The 22,966-nt window shown below is 45.1% G+C and overlaps 1 protein-coding gene across 1 annotated transcript; it reads left to right on the forward strand.

The window, feature by feature from the left end:
• The first annotated feature begins 265 nt into the window (after positions 1-265).
• LOC144129730 (Na(+)/citrate cotransporter-like) lies at positions 266-21,781 on the forward strand. Its single transcript, XM_077663818.1, has 8 exons — positions 266-682; positions 3,205-3,354; positions 8,742-8,857; positions 12,081-12,223; positions 14,323-14,470; positions 17,185-17,307; positions 20,208-20,327; positions 21,703-21,781. Exons 1-8 carry the CDS (start codon positions 269-271, stop codon positions 21,779-21,781), a joined length of 1,293 nt encoding a protein of 430 aa, XP_077519944.1. The 5' UTR covers positions 266-268.
• Positions 21,782-22,966: the final 1,185 nt, after the last annotated feature.

Here is a 22,966-nt window from a genome sequence, read left to right on the forward strand (position 1 = left end):
GAATGCAAAAAACGACGAACAGCTCAACTACCGAAAATAGAAATGCAAAACCAGAAATGATGAAGCACAAATCCTGCCCTTTGTCCCAGTCAGGCATATGGATTTTTAACGTTACCCGATTCAGTATTTAGCATAGAGATGGCGTTCTTAAGAACTCATCCTCCCCTCAGAGTCTATTTGCGCAAGTTCATATATCCTCCTCCTTAGCTCATTTTGCGTCATCCGGCTCTCCAACGACGCCATTCTCGCGTCATTTGCAGTATCCGATATGCGACGCACGGACACCCTGTCTCCCCGCGGATCGGCGCTAGTGGCTGCCGCCAGCGCTGTCGCGTCGTTCGCTCCATTTGGCCCCGGCAAATACGAGGCTTCGACCGCCCGAGCCGACGGAGGTGCCTCGCATTCGGATGGTGGCACGAATGGTGCTCCGAACATTGGCGAGCCGAGCTCTCAGCCACCGTACGGGAACACAGGCTGGTCGCACTTGCGGCGGCGTTTCTCCGACGTGGAGGTTCTCAAGCGGCTCGTCGACCTGCTGTCCCACCTGGACTGCTTCTGGCTGGCGCAGGACCTGTGCTCTGGCGACTCTGCGCGAGTGCAGAGCAGCTTCCGCGTAGTGTCCACCATGGCCCTGCTCCTGCTCGTCCTATGGCTGGCTGTAGTCCCAAGCTCGGCAGACAAGGTGTGCCGCCCTGCCTTTGCTCAGCTGTTTGGTTTTCAAAATTCCTTCGCCATGTCTCCCTCTTCTGTCTTGGTACTCCCGGGCAGCCTAACACTGGCCATAGCTTACCAACTATCCCAAACCGTTAGAATAGACAAAAATGGTCATTGCTTATCTCTGTCTAACTTCGAATCACTGTGATGGTGAAACCCTGAAGCCAATTTGGAGATTACGCCTCAGTGTGAAACGAATTCTAGACATTTATTTTCGACCCTTTTCAGTTGTCTTCCCTATACCGAGTTAAACTCCATGTCAAACGGTTCTTTCTTCACTCGTTAAGACATATATGAAGTAAAATCAATGAGATGCCTACCTCATCATTTTACTTTGTTAATTACGACTTCGCTTTTCGAATCTGTTCGCATTCCCTCTTAACTGAGAGCGGCTCACTCAGACGTCCATCTTACACCAGTCCGTCTTGAACTTTCACGTTTTATTCATGGTAAAGCACGTTATTCGCTCTACAGGGCAAGGATATATCCCATTAAACAAGTCTTGGAGCAACGGTGACTATAACTAAACTAGAAGGTATTAAGACTTTTACCTGACACTCTGTCATTCTGGACTAGATTTCCGTAGCCTCCAATTTCCAGCTTCATATACGAGCACTGGCTGAATGCACCGGCTATACCCCTCAATATGGATATCGTTAAGCTCAAGTTCCGAACTTTAATCGGCTTTACTTAGACTGGCCTTTGATGTCAATGGTACGCGAAAACTCTTGATTTAAGCGCTTGGTGTAAGGTTTTCGCTTCCGCTTTGAAAACTTCTGCGTAAAAAAAATACCTCAAGATATCACAAATGTCCACGCTCAACAATCTGTACAAATACAGGATCCCACTTAGGGCCACTCCTTTTCCATGTAAGTAGACTTGTGAACAGAAATTAGTTAGGCTGGTAAACCCATTGGGTGCAAGTGTGTCCATGTGAGGTTAAAGGAGGAGTTCATGGAAGACTACTTTCCAGCGAAGAAAAGAGAGAATATTTATAACAGGTGTGCAATATTACAGTAAGGGAATCAAAGAGGCTACTGCAAAACAAGGCAGCCGCACATGACAATCAAGCAACCAGACGAAAACGCCTCGTATTAACAACACAATTCGATAAGGTCCTACGCAGATTGATAACAACTGCAAAGAAAAATAGAGCTATAAATGCATATTTACATATAAATAAAGCAATGGCAATGGTTTGGCAAGTGCAGGGGATCCTTCAGGCAATATGTTAGTGCGAAACGCTCCGTTGGCTTCAATATACAGTGGGGCGTTTTGTTGTCTCTGAGGAACACGATTGACAGTGCGTGGAATGCGCGGGAAAGCATCGGAGATGTCGGCTACTCAGATGACGCTGCGAAGAGAGCAGCTTCCCAAAGCGTACTGACTGCCCGGGACGGTGGCCTCTTTTTAAGCATTTTACCGAAATCTGCTGAATCAGAGGATGCGACGTCATGCTCCACGAGGTCATGAACCGAATACGTCAAGTACACCATGCAAAAGGTAGACGCATTTGGTATGATACCCCTCCTGCAGTTACGAAGCCTAAGGATCAGGTTGTCACTTCCGAGTACGCTTACCTGCGAGATCGGGCGAATACCTGGGCTTGACAGGGCTTAAAAAATGGCAATAAAACGTCGTTTTTAAATCGAAAACTGAGCCATAAAAGTGGCATTAGTGACTACGTTTTTATCCACAGTGCTGCTGAGCCAGTGTACTCCCCTCTTCTCCGGATCATACAGTATTTTGAGAGGGCCTGGTATGGTTGAACCTGGCAGACGTGGATATAAGCGCCTACGACAGGCAGTTCTGTCACTTTGTAATGTTCATAGACAACGCTGTGTTGCATTGAAGGTTTTCGAAGGGTAAATATTTTCCGAACAGCTTACTGCTGCAGTGCGCAATGTCAGAAGAATCGATGTATACACTTCCTCCTCCCTCATAAGTTAACGAGATTAGAGTAGGTGTCCGTTACAAGGATAAGCGCAAAGGCTTCAAAGACACGGATTTTATAGAAAGTGGGACTAACGGTGACAATGGAGCATGATTTCTCCAAGTAGCGGACCGAGAATAATGAGAGCAGGAGCCTTTTACGGTTCCTGCACGAATGGACCTTACATGATTTTCTATAGTATACAGCTAACCCAAATTATGCTTTTATGGAAAGTGCGCAACAAAAGAATACGGGTAAAGAATCCCGTGGTTTTGACATAGACACATAATACAGAGGTAGCAGCGAACACCCTGTACTTGCAGTTTTAATTGCAAAACCTCCTCATAAAAACAGAGGTAGTCGATTGAAATGCCACAGCCAAACTTGACTTGTCACAATGTGCGCACATTTTTGATGACTCAAAGCGAGTGCATTTTTTGGGGCCCGCTTTGTCTTTCCCTCCCTCGTGAACGTCGTACCGATGCTACTACAGCCAGCCGTTTACCACAGTGTCTTTCTTTCTCCGCATGCTGCTCCTCCCGCAACTGCTGCCACAGCCATGGCGTGCAAGCAGCGTGGGCCTCCTGTTGATAGCGTCGCTCACCATGAACCTGGTGGCGGCACCCATGGCCTCGCTGCTGCCCTTCCTCTGCATGCCGCTGCTCGACCTCGCTGACACTCGCGCCGCCGCCCTGCCTTACTCCACGGTATGGAAACTGTTCTAACGCAACGTCGTCATTTTGTTTTCTTGGCCAACCAAAGTGCAACCCCAGAAATCTTCAGTGCGACAGTATAAGGGCGGAAACTCCTCACACTATCATTACCAGGAAGTCGGAACAGTGCCTAGTCAGTGCCGCTAAACCTGCCGGTCTCTTGTGTTCTGCTCTGCAGCTACTTGGTCATCATTTTTGTCTTACATCACAGATGATACCAAGGCGCTATTTTTGAACACTCAGAGCCATGCGCCAAACAGTGGCAGCCAAAGGAACTAGAAGCGCTTTTCCTAACTCCCGGTAATATTTGCTTGGCTGGCCAGAAAAGTGCAGCTACGGAAACATTGAGCCCGAAAGTAAAAGTGTGAAAAAAAAGCCGCAGTTTATGCGCAGCGCGACAAATCCCCCGACAGATTGGAACCTTTCGCTCGTTTGTTACGTGTGGCGGCCTGCTCCCTATGAACTGTCCGCGTGGCTCTACATGGAGTTTCCATAGGAAGCCGCCCGCAACATATAAAAATTGGAGCGGCAATCAAAAAAAGGAACAGGGAGCTCTTCTGCTGTGACGATGACGTCTGTCTTTTAGCGGTGTCGTGGCCACCTCATGTTTTAAAACGTTTCCGCGCTAGTGTATCCTATTTATGGTGTCTGCTAGTTTTGGGAGGCGATGTCGAGCTAAACCCGGGACCCATGACTAAGGCTCAAGAGGAAAAGCTGGACCTTGTGGCTGGTTCCATCTTACGCCTTGAAACCAGCAATGCAGTCCTTCAAGACTCTGTCAACAAAGTGCTTCAGATTCACGCAGACTTAAAAATTGACTTAGAAAAACTAACAAAGCGAGTTCACGATCTAGAGCAGAAATTTGCAACCGCACCATCTGCTGAGCTTGTGGGGAACAGTGACAAGGGTCTCGCAAATGTACAGGCAAAAATTGACGACCTTGGAAATCGCTCGAGGCGATCCAATGTTCTATTTTACGGTATAGATGATCCAGAGAAGTCGGAAACTTGGGAGGAGTCTGAACGTCTCGTAAATGACTTTTGTAAAGAAAAACTTGGGCTTACTGTTGAATCTGTTTCCAGAGCACATCGCGTGGGCCGCTTTTCTTCCGAGAAAAAGCGGCCTATCATAGCCAAATAGTTTAATGAAAGGGAAGTTGACACTGTCATGAGCCGCGGCTATAAGTTAAAAAACACTAATTTAAGCATCTCGCGCGATTACTCCGAAGCCGTTCGCGAAAAGCGACGGAAGCTTCTCCAGTTTTCAAAATCTATTAAGAAAGATGGGGATAAAGTGCGACTCGTTTTCAACAAGCTCTTCGTTAACGATGATCTTTACATGTGGAACACCAACGAAAGTCGAGCCATTCTTGTATCAGGGCGCGAGGATGGCGAATGACGTCCTCCCTCCGTTTCCGTTAACCTGCGTTCATCGACCACCTCACCTGCCAAATTACATTGTGGTAATGATAACGAATGGCTGTTTTTGTACACCAACATTAGAAGTGTTGTAGCTAACGGTATTGCACTATCATCTTTCATCGATTCATGTCAAGCTTCTTTAGTGGTACTAACTGAGACGTGGCTGAACGACACATAATTCATGATGTCAACATCTTTACCAGTGCATGCAATTTCAAATTTTTTCGCTGCGATAGACAGTTGCGAAGGCGGGGCGGTGTTCTCATCGCTATAAAGGAGGATTTCATTGCCACACCTATCGTTATCGATTCTTTCCTTGAATGTGTTTGGGTTTCTTTGAATGATGGTGCATTTCGTGTCATCATCGGCGTTTTCTACCGTCCTCCCGACATGTCTGGTGCGTTTTCAGATGAATATCATCGGGTGCTCAGTGAAATGTATGCGCGTTTTCCCAATTCCGCTGTTATTATATTTGGAGATTTCAATTTTCCAAGAATTAATTGGTCAACACTTTCCGTAGTGGACACAGATGCAGAAGCACATTCTTTTCTCAGCACTTGCCTTGATTTTTCACTAACACAACTCATTAACCAACCAACACGATCAACTAAAGCCTCTTCCAATGTACTTGACCTAGTTCTCACAAACAAACCTGATATATTTTCAGGCATAACTCATGAGGAACGCATCTCTGACCACGATGTTATCACTGGGTACATTAAATTTCGCACTAGTAAAAAGATAACTACTAAAAGAACATAAGATGTTACGGCAAAGCAAATTTTGATGCAATTAATGCAGAATTATTAATGTTTTCTGATAAATTTTTGCATGATTTCTGCTCTCGCTCTATAGAGCAGAACTGGATCCTTTTTAAAACTGCCCTCAATGATCTCATCGACCAGTTCATTCCCATGTTAACCATTACCTGTGATAGCAGTTCTCCTTGGTTTACCAACCGTCTTCGGCGGCTGAACAACAAAAAGAAAAAACTATACAGACAGGCAAAACTTAATGGTCTTGTGAGTTCACATGACAAATACAGAGCATGTGAAAAGGATTATAAGGCACTATTAAAATCTACTCGGCGCAACTTTTTTTCTCATGACTTGTCTTCCATGCTGAAAAATAATATTCGCCGTTTTTGGCGTGTGGTAAACCCAGTAATTCGACCTGACATCACTCTTACAGATTCTGTTGGTGTTCCCATCCCTGATTCAGAGTGCGCTCAACTTCTTAACGATGCGTTTCTAACTGTGTTCACAGATGAAGACATTACATCCTTGCCTACATTAAGCGCACTAGTGGAACTAACTATGGACGAGATATTCATCAGTGAGCCTGGTGTTTTATCTCTACTAAACAATCTCAAAACATCTTCTAGCGCTGATCATATGGGCTTCAATAATAAAATTTTAAGGAATACATCACATAGCATTTGTTCCATGTTAACCGCATTATTTTCCCAGTCGCTATCAACTGGCACCATTCCTAACGACTGGCGCATAGCTAAGATAATACCCATTTTCAAATCAGGTGATTGTGCTTCTCCGCTTAACTATCGTCCCATCTCCTTAACAAGTACAGTTTGTAAATTACTCGAGCATATTATACATACTCAGGTCATCAACTACCTTGAAGATCATAACATTATCTTCGATCATCAGCACGGTTTTCGCAAGGGCTACTCATGCGACACCCAACTTGCCGGTTTTATTAACGATATTCATGCACTGATTGACGCTGGTTTCCAAGTTGACGCAATATTTTTAGATTTTTCTAAAGCATTTGATCGCGTTCCACACCAAAGGTTGTTGCTTAAACTTTCCCAACTGAACATTCACCCTAATATTATTGCATGGATAGCAGATTTTCTCTCATCTAGAATTCAGTTCACATCAGTTAACAACTCTAACTCATGTTACGCTAATGTTACGTCTGGAGCTCCACAAGGCAGTGTACTGGGACCTTTACTTTTCCTTATCTATATTAATGACTTACCCAATTGCGTGACGTCCAGAATCAGACTATTTGCTGACGATTGTGTGCTTTATCGACGTATAACCTGTAACACTGACAGCCAGCCACTGCAGTCTGATCTTGAAGCGATAAGCACATGGTGTTCTAATTGGTTAATGCCTTTAAATCTTTCCAAAACTAAGCTCATGTCTTTCACTAACAAGCCACGTATTCCTACCGCCTACTTTCTTGATAACAATAGTGTAGAATTCACCACAAGTTACAAGTATCTTGGCATTAACCTACAATCCGACTTATCATGGAATCATCATATTAATCTCACTCTTGCCTCCGCTAACCGTACTTTCGGACTTCTCAAACATAATTTAAAAGAGGCCGCGACACATGTAAAAAAACTAGCGTACACCACATTAATCCGTCCGAAACTCGAATACGCGTCTGCCATTTGGGATCCTCATCAGAATTATATCATCAGTAACATCGAAGCCCTGCAAAACCGTGCTGCGCGATTCATCCTTTCTGATTATTCATGTTACACCAGCGTCACCTCATTGAAGACTAAAGCCGAGTTAGATAACTTAGCACTGCGCCGAAAAATTTCCCGTCTGTCACTTTTCCACAAGCTTTATCACCATCCTTCCCTTCATGATGAATTCTTTCAGCCACCGCCAGTTATCTTTCCACGCCGCGATCATCCTTACAAAGTTAAACGCATTAACTGCCAGTCATTCCATTATGCCTATTCTTTTTTACCACGCACAATAACCGAATGGAACGCTTTGCCATCAGAAATTGCCACTGAATCTGATCTAAATAACTTCCAACATCTTATGCACTCATGTTTCAACAACTAAAAAGGTATTTTTTGAGGGTTCTTTTCTTCCGCCTTGTCTTTTTTTTATTTTATTTTTTTTGTACTCCAGCGCACCTTTTCCAGTGTTGTCTTTTTCTTTTTCTAGCGGTGCTGTTATTTATGCTCAAATTTTGCTGTTATGTGCATTGTTGCGACCCTTTCTGTGAATGCCTATTTATGATTAATATTTTGTGATTTCTATTTTATTTTAGTGCAATATCTTTAACCTTATAACAATGCTTTGTACTTACTCCCCCCCCCCCCACCCCCCCTATGTAATACCCTCAAATGAGGGCCTTTGGGGTATTTTGAATAAATAAATAAATAAATTCTCTACAATTGAAACGATAAAGAAGATATAAAAGACATGTATGAATTATTATGCTTAAGGCCAGCTTTATATTTTGTAGTAAGTAAATCGTAACCGCGAAAGACGCGAGTTCAATCATGGCCCCCGCAGTCGCATTTTGATAGGAGGCGAAATGCTAAAGGTCCATGCACTGTGCCAAGTCAGTGAGCGTGAAAGAACCCCACGTGGTCAAATTTTTCCGGAGTCCATCACTACGGCGTCCCTCATAGGCTGAGTGGCTTTTGTACGTTAAACATCATATGCAGAACCAAACCGTCGCCATATTCATGCTGCTTGCACCTGGTGCAAGAACGCATATGTGCTTTTACCAGTTGCCCGCAGCATTCCAGTGAACATTGAGACCACGCCATTAGGTTGGAAAGGTACATTTCCTGAGGAAAAATAGAGAAAGTGGCCTGTCATAAACATGATGCCCAAAGTATTTCGTGTTTTGAACTCAAGTAAGAAAGCCAGCTGCTATATGCGAACCATCTACGCGTTTCTTCAATTTTGAAATCTTCCAATGCTCTGAATTCGTGCAGGGCTAATTACGAAGATCTAGAATTATATTATATTCTGGAATGCCCCACCATAAGAGATAATAAAGCTAACTTCATTTTCTCTTACATGTCATTAAACCTGTAGATCCCTTAATTCCTAGGGCCATGTGATTTTTAAGTTCTTGCCAAATGCGTCACTAAAGCCAGCAGCGCTACGTACAGTGCCCCTGCACATTTCTATAAACTGAGAGGCGATGACAAACAACGGGGATTCGCAGGTTCGGCAAATGAGTTTCCTGTGTGCCATGCTGCTCATGCTGACCATGGAAGAGTGTGGCTTGTCCACACGCCTGGCGTTGCTCATACTCAGCCACACGGGACACAAGATCAACAGGTTTGTGCCTCTGTCTTTTGTGTGGGCCATGTCAAGATGACGATTAGTAGTGTGCTGAGAAGGAGAATTGGGGGGGGGGGGGGCTGAAAAATAAGGCCTTTGGACCAGCATGCTCCTCCGCTGCGCTTAGAAAAAGCGTATTATTCCTATATACTTCCGGCTATGAGCTATACTGAGCACTTCCAATGCTTTGCGCAGAATTGGCAACCATTTGAATTGCCTGAAGCATAATGGAACGGTTCATCTGACGGCAGTACTAATCTTAAAATAATGTCCTCAATTGGCATACTGAAAATCATTTCAACGATTGTTAAAATGCTAGTATGCTTAGGAATCTTTTCCACAGAGTGCTATATAACATAAATATGTCCTGTCAGCTGCAACTCCTAGGTGCCGTTTGTTGATTTGTTTTTTTGCGGCTTAATATTTTTTATCATTTGCATCTGCATCCTTTGTGAAATCGCTAGTAAGCCTAGTGAAGGGTGGCATTTTGGCGCGCTGCAGTCGAAATGATTGCACGAGGTTTACTATCAGCGTCTCACGTCTCACAGATTAAGAGCAATGTATATATAGCAGCGTGGCGCTGAAAATTGGCGCTCGGTTTTATATGCTCTTATTAATTACTCAGACTACCTGATTCTGTGGTCTGTGTTTAGTTACTCAGGCTTGTAAAAGAGACATTCCGTCAGAAAGCATTCATGCTTGCAGTCTTTACGGTCGATTGTTCCAGGGCTACAAATCTTTCGAGAAATAGTTTGAGCAGGTCGAATGCGGTAAAGTAGCGCCATGTCGTTGCAAGCCTCTTTCTTAATCAGAGAGCGTCGACCTGTAGCCGCCAATGGGCCACGTTTTCGCGCAACTAAAAGCTTATTGTGCACCATCTCGACATAAAAATCATCTTAACGACAATCGTCATTTAGTTTTATTTTTGCATTTGTAAAGTGTTGAATAGTTAAAGGCGAAAGGAACGACGGAACATGCCCATTGTACTATGTGCGTAACCGCAGTGCTATTGGCTTTGTTAAGAAATGCATAAGATTGGGCTAGATCATGAGCACATGAAAGACGTGCGTAGCTTAGAATGCCGAACACAGAGTTAAAGGCGACAACACTAACGGTTAAACGCAATGGCCTTGTGGGCGTGCAGCGTTTCTGGAAAACAGAAAAAAGTATGTGTGTGAGAAGGGCTAGAGCAGTCAGCAGAAATCCAGGCATGAGAACACCAAGACTTCACTGCTGGCTTTGCGTACGCAGGAGCGAAAAGCAGCTTGACAGTTTAAATTTCTGCCGGAAACGAATGCTCTTATAACACTGTCATGTTCCCCTAAAACGTTATGAAAGAGAAACGTAACACGTAGATTCAACAGCAGCACACTGATGTGACAGAAGTTTTTGCTCCTAGTCGTTTTGTCCGTTAGCAAACAGTTCAGCAGTGAACAGACTGTTTGCACAGTACTTTTTCTTCTCTTTTGGCAAAATATTTAGGCAAATATTTCGCGTCCCCTTTGTTGCGAAAATATTGTTTGAAAGCTCCCTACTGTAAGTTATTTTCTGAACTGCCAACGCCAACGGGAACGTTGCCGGCGTGCCTTTTAAATATTTCCAAGAAGAACACAACTTATTCCCCTATACATCACTTTGCACTTAACGAAAAGCTACTGTTCTCATATCCACCATTCTCCGACCAAAGTTGTGAAAATTGTAAAATTGTAAGATACTGTTATGGAAATATAGAAGGTAATGGACCATTCTTCTGAGACGTATCAAAATATTTAAAAATTGTTTCCATTGATCACATCGAAAAGTTAAGTCTGCGCTATTGATGATACAAAAGAACGTTTATTTAAATAAGGCGACTGCCGTCAGGTGATGTGCGGATATACTGATTGGTATAGTGAAATCTTACATTCTATGAAAAAATTGCATTCATAAACAGTTTCCCGCTCAAAAAGGCTGTTGTCAAGAATTGTTTGGTGCGTTTACAAACTAATTAAATGCTAATAATGGATAATTACTTATTAGCAATAACAAAGAAATGCTATACATTTTTCACAGAAACTTCATTCTTGAAGTAAAATTCATACTTGTCCTGGTTACGATCCCTGGACTACGCTTGTCCGGGGCAGTCGCGCTCCCTACTACGCTAAGCAAGGCAGCTGGAGGATGGTAGGGCAAGAGCGTAGGGATCAACAAATCGAAGTGGGAATGGTGTTGGTCAATGCCTGGATGTTCCAAGATGCAGTGTATTTATAATACGGCAGTAGTTACTCATTAGCGTATACCCAAGCGCGGCCACACCGCTACAAAAGAATGCTATACAGCTCTCACACAAAATTTTTTGAGAAAATCGTGCTGGGCCCTGGCAAGTGTTTGTCTTGAGCGCGAACCCCGGACCAGGACTAGTTCCTATACAGCAAAGAATTTCTGTGCAAGCTGTATAGTTTAGATATGCAGCCGTACGGCTGCTCATTGGCTGATGCTAATGAGTAAATAATTACCTTCTAAACACAAACCAACTCAAGCTTCAGGGATTCCTTTAAACATTCGACGAATTAAGTGGTTAAATAAGATACTTGCAAGTGGAGGACAGGCCATTTGCCGCCATTCTCATAGTCCTCTCAGTTAGCACCTCCAGTAACTCGCTTTTGCTGGGTTCATTTCTACTAGCACACTCCGCTAAAAAAATAACGGGCGCTCTTAGCCGGATGCCAATTAGGTGCCCTCGCACTTCGGTTTTCACTTCGGTGTCGGTTTAGTTTGCAGCCTCGGCTTAAGAGGGCAATGCAATATTGGTCTGCTCTGGATGGATAGCGCACTGATTTAAGATGATGACATTCGAAATACAGCGCATGAGGCAGGCAGTTATACACGCAGGATGTTCGGCGGCGGCGATGACGTAATGGTCCAACGCTGTGGACAGCGACACTGATTTGTTCACACTGCCGCGGGTTCGCAACCCACTCTCCCAGTGTTCTGGCATAAAGTGCTTTTAATAGTTCTTCATAAACGCTCCTAGCATGGTGCCCGCGACCCGGTGCGAAGGTTGCCGCCTGCCAGAGGCTTCCGACAAACAGGGGCGAAATCTGAGACTTGGGGTATTAGTGCTAGCGCACTAAACACTGCTCACCATTGGGGCAGCATTACTTGACACAGAGCGGGGATGTGCAGCCACGACACAAGGGTACAGCGAATACGGAGCATTATACTTCCTGTTCTGACGCAGCATACTAGCATTGGTGATCGGGGTAGCCGTGGCCATGACGTGCCTGCTGGACGCGTTCAGCGTCACCGTGCTCATGATGTCGACTGTGGAGTGCATCGTGGACGAGATCTACTTCCACATAATCCAGGCCAACCTTTCAACCGGTCAGTGTATTGCCTGGCAGACTCTCTGTGGCATAACATCGGCGATGTTCTATAGGGAATGCATGCGCCGAGGACATGCGAGCACCCGCCGAATTCTATCGGCGCGTCACTTAAAGGTCCGGAACTAGGGTACTGCGACTGGTCATGTGGCATACATTTTTGTAGCGAGAGCTACATTACGGTAGCATTTCGAGCCTTCAGCGTGGCGGCGCTGCCTTCCGGTGGTTGCGCTGCCACTCTGCGGCTGCGCCGCCACCCTGTCGCTGTGCCGCCACGCTGTCACGTGGTTGGTCACGCGGTGCGGAGCAGCTGCCGCCGGCGCGGCGACGTGTCTGACCACTCTGTTCGTCACGTGGTTTGTCACGTGACCAAGTTCCACTCGGCCAGCTGTAGCTATACCGTCACTCCAGGTTTAACCAGAGCTTCAACCACCGCCAATTTTTTACTTGAAGGGGTGCTCACCCCGCAGCACCAGCTCTTGCGCCGTTGGCTTGGCGGGAGGAGCGACACTGAGATGTGGCAAGGAGGAGGAGTACCTAGCCACGTGTGCCGCTGTTCTGATATACGTTTACGCGAATACAGGCAAGTAAAGTTCATTTAAGCAGAAGTTCTAGCTTTAGCTGCGTGCCGCTAGTGGACACAGCAGTGTAGCTTGTCGAGCCAAGCCCGTGTAGCTTAACAACATTGCGCTGATTCTTTAGGACGACCTTACCAGCGTATGCAAAATACATGAGCCATGCGGACGGTCGTTAGCAGTAAGCCGGGCGGCCAGGTGGCACACTCATGCTATACGACTGCTGCTTGCTTCGATTGTAATTAGCAGCTTTAGAAGAGAGACAAAGCACACCGATTTCCTCGCACAAGTTTTTCTATCAGCCGATCTGGGTACCTACACCGCTGATCAAGCTTCGCTGTTACCAGAAGCCAACTTATTGCCTCAATGGCATGATTATTCGCTATCAGCCATTCGCTATCAGTGTCGCATTGTGTCGCACTCAATGTGTCGCACAGCCGAAATGGGGGCTATCTCTCTAGTATGGTCACATTGATTTTCTGGTAAGCATGGCGCGTACCGATTCTTAAATCGGGTAGTTTGCTAAGTGTGCGTCTTCAGTTTCGGTTAACATTCTCACAAAATAAATCGCTCACGAAGCACTTAACATAGCGACAGCCGATGCAGCTTCCAGGAGGTGTAAGTGGACGACAAATAACGAAAGTGCATCCCCTTGAACAGCGATAAAATAGCTACCAACGAACGAGAGCCTCACGGCAAAACTTCTTACGCAGGAGGGAGCGTCCAACGATGAACGAAATTGATAGCGCATTGATGATTTCACGTCGATTACTAAATTAAGGAACTCTTGCCTCGCAGGGCGCACCGGCCTTCAAATGTGACCTACCTGAATTATCGACAGCGACAACCAGGAGAGGCTCAGAAGTTACCTTAAGCAGATATCATCTTTCACATCTACTTAGCAGAAAACAAGCACATGCAGAAAACACGCATGCAGTACTTCAAGGCTCCGGATTTTGTCGAGCACGCACAACAACTGTAGGGTCACAGCCGCCTTTTCCTCTTGCGCGTCTCTTAGATGACACAGATGCACATCGAGACCATATTTCTAACATTAATACTAATAAACAACCACCGAAAATGACGCGAAAACAAAGGATTTTTCCTTTGCTGGATGTCAAGCCTGTGGTCGTGTTCGAGCGTTACTGTCCACTAGAGAGCAAAATTGAGTGGGCTCTAGCAACATTGGCTGTTCGCGTAGCATTTCCCACGTCTCTCGAATTAGCGCTCTCTCTCTTGCCACTAAATTCGGAAGAACTAACACGTTTATGTTTGTGTACAGCGAGCATATCTCAAAACGCATTTTGATATAGATCATAGCAGCCAATCCTTCCCCTTATATGCCGGTTAGAACTAAGAGGTCACTCTCTGTCAGACCACAATTGAAGCACCTTTTTTCGCGAAGCCATGACCTATTGTCTGAAGAAAGCAAATGCATGTAACCTTCCAATATATTTTATATTAAAATTGCACAATGTATGCCGAATTTTTCTTAGAACATTTTTCACGCTGGGTTACTATCCAGACGTGTACGATGCAAACCGACACCGGTGTCCCGGAAGCCCCGTTACCACTGGGTCGATGCAGCCTCATCGCACGGGGGACTCAACTGAGCACGTGTCGTACTTCGCCTACCGCCGCAACCTCTTCAACGAGTACGGCACCTACGTCCTGTAAGTGGTAATAGGCTGTCCTGAGACCAACGTGCCGCTTCTAGCCGGAGCCACGTGCAGAAAATTCTTAGCCCATATATTTTACAGGCAATTTCAGCCGATATGAAAAAATCTGCACCTCTACCTTGCTTACACTACGATGTAAAGATCTGACTTAAGTAATTGTTATTCTTTTGGTGCAGTTTAACAATATTATTACGTGACGGCAAGCTGATGAATGAGAAGAGAGGACAGATGCCTACAGGATGATTTCAATGGCGGATGGCCTGGCGCAGGCAGCAATGTTCGCGCCACTCCACAGTTCGCCTTCATCTAGTCTGTTACAATACCAGGGGCCCCCGAAGGATCGTCCCCATCGCGAACGAGAAGATCGGCAGTGAAGATGAAATGCTGTAGTTAACGGTGGGCTTGAAAAATGGTTGAATACAGAAGAAGAAGGTGAAGGGCTTGCCGCCACTATGGATGAGATGATCGGCTAATGAGTCCCGGTTCACGAAGCATCCGGGCCGTAAGGTGCCAGAAGCTGACGGCCGAGACCTTTGAACGCACCGAATGGCAGGAGCAGGGGGGCGGTTTCCTCGCGTGTGGGTAGCGTCTCGGGTCGGTCGGGGCATTCTGTTCGCGGCAACGTCGGCAGTTCGTCGTGTCTTGTGGTCCGGGCAGGGGACGCAGCTGGGTTCAGGTCGCGCGGGCTGAGACATAGCGGGGTGGCGCGGACCAGTAACGCACGGCCGACGGCCACGCAGGCGCAGAACGCCGAAGCTCCGGGACCGGGATGGCGATGAAGGGACCCGCGCACCTTACACAAGATGTTGCGTGACAGCAAGCTGATTTATTTGATGAGATAACATGGCTTCAGAATGATTTCAAAGGCGGATGGTCTGGCGCGAGCACGCCGTCCAGCGCCACTGCACCGTTCTTCTTCTAGTCTGTCACAATATCAGGAATGTGCCCCCATGGTGTAGGATTGGGAAGTAGTGAACAAAGTAAACAACAGCGAGCAGTGGTGCTTAAGTAACAATACGGAGTGCACACCCTAATTAGTTATTGTTTATGTTGTGCCTCTATTGATACCGATGTAGGTATGCAATCGCGAAGTGTGTAAAGCTCCCGGCCTAGGTAAGTTATCTTAAAATGGAAAGTGTGCGTTTCACCTAAACATTCCCACTAAAAATATTTCATACTATTTATCATCAGCACCATCATCAGCCTGACTACACCCACTACAGGGCCAAGGACTCTCCCATGTCTCTCCAATTAACCATGTCCTTTGCCAGCCGCGCCCTCCCTTCCCTATGCCTGCAAGCTTCCTAATCTCATCCGCCCACCTAACCTCTTTCCGCCCCCTCCCATTCCTGCCTTCTCTTGGAATGCACTCCGTTACTTTTAAGGACCAGCGGTTATCCTGAATTAATCGCAATTCATTCCCTGCCCAAACATATTTCTTCCTCTCGATTTCGACTGGGATGTCATTAAGCCGCGTTTGTTCCATCACCCACTCTGCCCGCTTCCGAGCTCTTAACGTTACGCGTATCGTTTATCTTCCTATGCCTCGCTATTCGACAAACCTAAATTATCTCCGGCTTTTCAATCGCACTAAAAGCCATACAATTTTATTTTGCACCATCTAACTGAACACAAAACAGCGTAGTACACGTTAGGCGCATATACAACATTCACATAAAGTGGCTAAACCAAATTCAGCTATATATAATGTGCAAGCTGACACAATCTGGAGCTCATTGCTCAAACAATGCAGACACTTCACAATTTTTTAAAATTTATTCATCACTTAATTGCAATAATTTATAATGCCTACAAGCCGCCACAATTTATACACCAATCTCTTGGAAATGCTGCAGAAATTATACTGGTTTTGAAATGTATATTTTGCGCTGCGTAAACGTTGAATCCCTGTTTTTTTTTTAATTGTCAAAAGTATCGGGCTACCCAGCGCTTAGCACTAGTGGCTTAACTTTCACTGATTGGCAAAAGAAAACGCAATGTAAATATAGTAGAGTTTGCCTAAGGTGGATTTAGTGCCTAAGTAGAGGGGAGAAAATATGACTAATCTTTGCCATTTCGGCCGAGTTGCAGTATAAAAGGCCTCTAAAACACTTTCTCAAAGTATTGAATCTATTAGTTCAATTCGCACCGAATCATCCCAAAATATTCGTCAGTTTGAGCAAAGCTGCCAGGTTTCGTACTGTGTATTACTCAGTTACCTTTCGAACTGTGAGATGTGCAGCCGGAAACAATGCCCCCACCCACATCCCCTTAATAAAATACATAGGTTTAACTCGATAATTCGATAGCTGGTTGACGAGATATGATATTCTTTAAATACATAATTTTAGAAGTAAACACATCAACGTGAGTATTAAAACTGGGTGGGAATAAATAAATGGATCTAATGGTGTATTTTAGTACATTTCATCATGGAATCACCTAGTAATTTTCGCCCAATTTCATAAACTCTTCTACAGTGCTTATGGAAAACTGTAAATCCTTATGCTCAGGAGGGCTTGCTGTTCATTAGGCATCTTCATTTCTAACTGCATACATCTCCCTCGCATTTAGTTTAACTCCGCGAAAATCAGGAGTTCCTTTCAGACGTCAGCCTGGAACCGCTTCTTGGTCGTTTTTTCGGCCGCTCTTCGTATAGGAGAGATTAGATGGAAGCGCTGTCTTTTCTGCGGTGCATACATTCCCAGGGACGAGCGCAACACGTTGTTCAAGGCCATGATGGCGGCCGTCGTGTACGGGTCCAACATCGGCAGCGGCGGCACCTCGCGAGGCTCCCAGCAGGGCTACTACCTCCTGCACTTCCTGCGCCAGTGAGTGGCAGTTTGTAACGGCCTGCGCGCAGAGTTCCTCTCGCTGCTTACTGAGCAGGGCACCGGGGCAATACACTCTAATTGTTCAGGACTGCTTTTACAAGGCTAACAAACATTGACCCGTTCCTGGAACATGATATGTTGAAGTGTGTCACAGACGGTGTATAGTAATAAGCTTTACTCCTACTGCTTGTATGGTGAGGCATCTTAGAGAATTTCTTCACCGGTTGAAGAAAGGCTTTGCAAAGTATGTCCTAGAGCTGAGCCCGAAATGTAAAAGCTTGCAGCATGGTTAGGCTGTTTTTTTTTATTTCTTTGTTCCTTTCTCATTTCCTTCTCATTGTTCTCTAAGTTGACATATGTGCGTTTTGTGATAGTGAAGACCGAATGTATAGTGTGCGTAACGTTTTTGTGGAGAACTCAAGGGGTGTCCTCTCCTACATAAAACTCGGCATCTTGTCGTAGCATGTAGCTTTTGAAGGCTACGCTTGCGCGTGAGTAGAGCCACATGAACCTGCAAGCAAGGTGGGCAGGAGCAATTTGGCCGCAAACCGTGGACTCCTTTATATTTGCACGTGTGACTGCGTTGTGCAGACTGCTCAAGCGCTCTGTACAAGGGTGACGTAGACTGTATTGCGGTGAATTGAGGGCTTTCTTTCAATATGGTAGTTTTCTTTCGTTGTGCAACCTGTGCATGCAGCCTAGAAGATTATATTTATTGCCCCTTTTAGCGCATGTTAAAACACCAACGATTGCCTCCAAATAATAGGCGTTTGCATACTTCCTATTTATAATGACCAGTTGATGGGACTTGGTGCCAATTTCGAGTGTTATAACAGACGGTGAATTCATGGATATATAGACCCTCCGTTTTTGCCGCACCAAAAACTTACTAATCACCTGTTTTTCCACTACTAAGGAACAACTTGGACGGGTTCACTTCGCACGTTCCTGCTGGGAGTCATTGTTAGACGTACTATCTGACTCTCCCGGTTGATGTTTTATTGTTTAAATATTGTTATTCTGAAACCTAAAAAATTATAACTGAGCTCACCTTTGATGTTTACGGCCTTGAATTTCGCAATATTATCTTGCCATCTATACTCATAAAGAAGCTTATTGGACGGTCGTAATTATTGTTCCTATATGGAGTTCAATCGCCTACCTAATGTCCGATTTGCTATGCTTCTTAATTGTCTAGGCCGTACTTACGCATCTGTTTGTTTTTAAATTAAAAATCAGTCAACGCTAACAACATTTAACCCGCACAACTTGATGATTTTCAATACTGTGCAGTCATTAGTACGCTAGGCTTGTTTCCTTCAAAGAAAGATCATTATTGCACTCATGCTAAGTACCGTTTACAAGACAGCGGTAAATGTAAAGATGTAAATAAAGTCTGTAGTGCACTTTGGCTAACATCGGGACTATGCGCTACCCATGGTGCTGTGTTATGTCACGACTGAATGTCCTTTTGTAACCGGAGGCCACTGAAGAAGGTGAACATACTGCTCGCGTGCCAGTAGGGTCAAAGGCATGGCAGGAACCTGTACTTGTCTTCGTGTAAGAGCTGCCATCGCAGTGCACCTACCTCGACAGCCGTATTCTGCAGGCTGCTTTATAGGCCGTTACCAGACAAAATTATTTTTCGGCTAAAGATGGCGCTAGGTAATTTGATTAGATGTGTAAAAATGCACACAGGTGGTCAACAAGTGCCTTTACTTCTGCAAGCACGCAAAAACAAACATTTACAGCTCCTTATTCATTGCAGACACCTGGAAATGGCTGCGACTGTAGATGGTATTTCGTTCCTTTGCGCGACACCAAAGTAAACGTCATGTCCATAATGTCACGTGACTGCGCGTTCTCGCCTTGCGAGAATTTATCCCATTAATTTTGGAGTCGTGCGTCACGCGACGTAGCACGTTGACGTGTACCGTGATTAAACATGATGGGGCGATGCTGTTCTACTACTAAAGGGTCCTAACACTGCTGTCACTAGAAAAAGCATTCGCAGGCCAACACATAGTCAGTTATCGCTTACAACACCGCTAACTTCCAAGCCTGGGTGTTTGTGGAACAGAAGAAAGCGCACTTCATCATTTTTTTTTTCGAGCGAAAGCTCTACTCCACGGTCAAAGCTGCAAAAGCCGTTTCACCGCCGAAGCCTGAACTTGAATTCGCCTTTGAGGCTGAATAAAGTAAATAAATAAATAAAATAATTATCCCCGCGAACGGGTTTCGATCCCGCGGCGGTGCTAACCGATCGGCTTCGCTGGCCTGTGCAGGAGAGCGCTATCCTATCGCCACAGCCTATCACGCCTCCTGTTTAATGGCAACACATTCTCGCGCTGTGCATTGCACGTCGACGTATTTATCAGCTAATGCTACTATCGAACTAATATCGTCGCCAGACGTGCCGATGACCCAGCAAAAGAAAACCATGAGCCAACCAGGCTTAACACGTGCTTTCGCACGTCCACTAGGTTCAACTACGTCCAATAACTATCACTTATTTTGCTCAATGACCTGCCTTCGCTCACGTAAACAAACATAAATATTAAGCTAAGGGAACGCCGCCCTGTGACGTTGATATTAGTTTATAAAAAACTGAACAGTACAGCAACGCCCAAAATGCAAGCAGAGCTAGCGCAACGTGAGACGTGTGAACATGAAAACATCCTGGCATTCAGTAAAAGCTAATTCAAGGCAACGTGGCAGACAGTGAAGTTCTCGGTATACCGATGAGCGCAATACGGAAGTATTTTTAGTGTGGGGAGTAACAGATAATGAAAAATATAAAGCTTTGCTTAAATTGTGACTTGCAAAGACTCCTCCTGGTGTCAAAGTCCTTTTGGCAGCTGAGTCATGCCGACACTGTCTGATTAACATGCACGCAGGACGTACAAGGAGGCCACGACACTCAACTATTTCACCTGGACAGCGTACTCTGCTCCGTCCGTGGTGGCCTCGGCCGTGTTCCTCTGGTGGCATCTCTGCAATCGTTGGGTACCCAGAGGGTGAGTTTGCACCGGATTAACCTTTCATGACCGGAATTGAATTGTTTTTTTTATTATAATATGTAAACATCAGCCAGTTTGCTTCGCGTCTAGGTTTGACCGCTTCCACTGTGCAGCAAACATTGCACAGCGCTTGCAGGAGATGGTGAACTTGTTGTATAAGCCAGTTCGTGCAATTTAAAGCCGTCTATTTGTGGCCTATAATTATATTTCGCTTTAGATCAAGCTTGGTTCACTTCCGTGTCATTGCTACCGAGCTGCAGCTAGAATACCTGCAATGACCTGGAATCAAAAATCAATTCCTTACAGTAAAATATCATAGCAGCGCCCCTGCCGGAACCAAACAACATCAAGATAAAATGATTATATGGTGTATATGTATTCATACCGAGAATTGGGCCTAAAAAATCATTTAACACTTCAGTAGCTTCCGGGAGTTCCTTTATTAACTGAAAATTTGGTCATCGCAGAACACATTATATCAGCTCCGAAAAGAAGCAGCCTAAGATATTTCTCACTAACCGAGTGATTCCTCTCGAGCCAGAGATTTCTTTTCCATTCATTTCTCTGTGATGAGAACACTTCGGAAATTTTTCTACGTTACAAATAGACAAAGCCAATATAAATGTAGAATTGGTTGCAGGCGCGACTGCATGCCGCCATTTTTTTCGATGATACTGACTTCAGCTATGAAGCAAGTTTGCTACTTTTTTTTCTGCTATCATTAGTATTAGAAGCGGTACCGAGAGCATAATATCTCAGAAAAAAGTGGGGTGCACAGGCCTTTTAGAATTGCTCCCTGTAGCAGCAACAACCATTAATAATTCGACACAAGCATCGGACTGTGGGCATTTCCTAGCTGGCGGCTGTGGGCGCTACATCAGCCTTGTTAGCGCTGTTGCTCGCGTCTCCGCACTATGGACAAAATTTCAAAGCTGCTCATATGATGGAACGGTTTGAGAACTGTTCATAAAATGAAATGCTTACCACTAGAGCAGTCCAATGCCATTGTAGGCTGCGCTATCATGATCAGCAGGGTTATAGGCGGCAAGCATTCAGCGAAACTTTTTACCTCCTGAAAGCTTCATAAATTCGGTGCTCGGTTTTAGTTGCCAGTAATGGCTGCATAACGCTCGTGGTGTGTAGTACAACAGGACAAGCTGAGTGCTACTAGGTAGCAAAACTTCCTGGAGGTGTATTGTACCCTTTTCTACTGCTTTTTAGCTAACGATCAATTCTGAACAGAGTTTGATGGTACTTTTGCAAAATGTAGTTTAAGTATTTATTACCGGGCGTGTGGTTTACACTGCATTTTCATAAAACAGCCCATGGAACAAAAAGGCTCACCTGCCACGTCTCGGTTTTACGGTTGCAGGTTCCAGGTTCCGGCGCAGACCTCGAGCCAGACAAATGTCTACCACGTAAAATACGAGGAAATGAAAAAACTGGGGTGAGTCGATAGTCAATGATTTAAATCCGTTCCTTCTTCCTATGCTTAATAACGCATTCACTGGGAGTGTTGTATGCATGTTAGAGCCATTACCCTACTCTGTGCATTAAAATGTAGTCTTGAGTTCTCCGCTCTCATTAATTGCTATTCATTTTTATTGTAGCGGCTGCAGGGGTTAACTACGGCAGCCGAAAAAATGAAGTCAAGAGAAGAGAGAGGAATGCACAACAAAAAAATGCAGGAAACACCTAAGCTTCGCCTTAAGGATATGACGCGATAGCATTAATGAGTTAATGCCCATAAATGTGGAATTGGTCACTGTCGCCTTTACATTCATCCATTCCTGGCGGTCCTCACACCACTGCTGACGCATGGTGCAGTGGTTTAGGGATGCACCTCTGCCCTGCGATGAAAGGTGCTGCAACCGGTCGGACTTGTGCAACCCAAGTTGCTCTTCCCGACCAACCTCTCGTGATAAATCAATAATTTAACTGCCAGCTGCCGCAGTGGTCAGTTTGCCGAAAATCCGGTGGGCATCGGGTGATGACGCCACATAGTTACGTGACATGTGTTGCTTTTACGGGTTTTTTTCGCTTCCAACGCCAATGACGACGAAGCTGGATTTTCTGCAGAACGGTAGCCTTAGCGCTATTGCGTTAAAAAACCAGATCCTCCCGCAGTAAAGACTAACACCTTAGCATGATGATTATTAGCACAAAAGAAATTACGATTACGATAATCGGTAATGCGAACATTGAGCGCAGTGCTCGACATGCAGCCTGCCGCCGCTGGCATGCGGAGTTTTTGCTCTGCTACTACCTGCAAACACGCCACCTAAAGCCGCCTTCACCGACGTCGGGGACGACGTGTAACTCACGAACGGGTGCCTAAGATCTGTGCTCTCAAAATACAAGACAAGGAAACATGAAAATCAAACCTTTCCTTTCCAGAAAAGGTCCAAGATGCTTGATTTCAATTTCTTTCTGTTTGTGAGTATGTGGAGGAGGAAGAGAAGGACTTTAATGGAACAGGAAAGGTCTGCCTGGTTGTCGGCCTGTCATTCTACTCCAGGTAACGATGAAAGAAGAGAAGGGTAGAGAGGAGGATGATGAAAGAAAAAATGAAAAAAAGAAAAAAGGTCAATGGTGAAATCACACTTACGCACTCACAAGGACACAGACACACACAC

The sequence above is a fragment of the Amblyomma americanum genome, chromosome 4, assembly GCF_052857255.1.
Source record: "Amblyomma americanum isolate KBUSLIRL-KWMA chromosome 4, ASM5285725v1, whole genome shotgun sequence".
NCBI lineage: Eukaryota > Metazoa > Arthropoda > Arachnida > Ixodida > Ixodidae > Amblyomma > Amblyomma americanum.

Coding starts and splice junctions, on each gene's coding strand:
- LOC144129730 (XM_077663818.1), top strand. CDS start 269: ATGCGACGCACGGACACCCTGTCTCCCCGCGGATCGGCGCTAGTGGCT. Junction 12,224..14,322: donor CCAGGCCAACCTTTCAACCG/GTCAGTGTATTG, acceptor GTTACTATCCAG/ACGTGTACGATGCAAACCGA. Junction 14,471..17,184: donor GAGTACGGCACCTACGTCCT/GTAAGTGGTAAT, acceptor ATACATTCCCAG/GGACGAGCGCAACACGTTGT.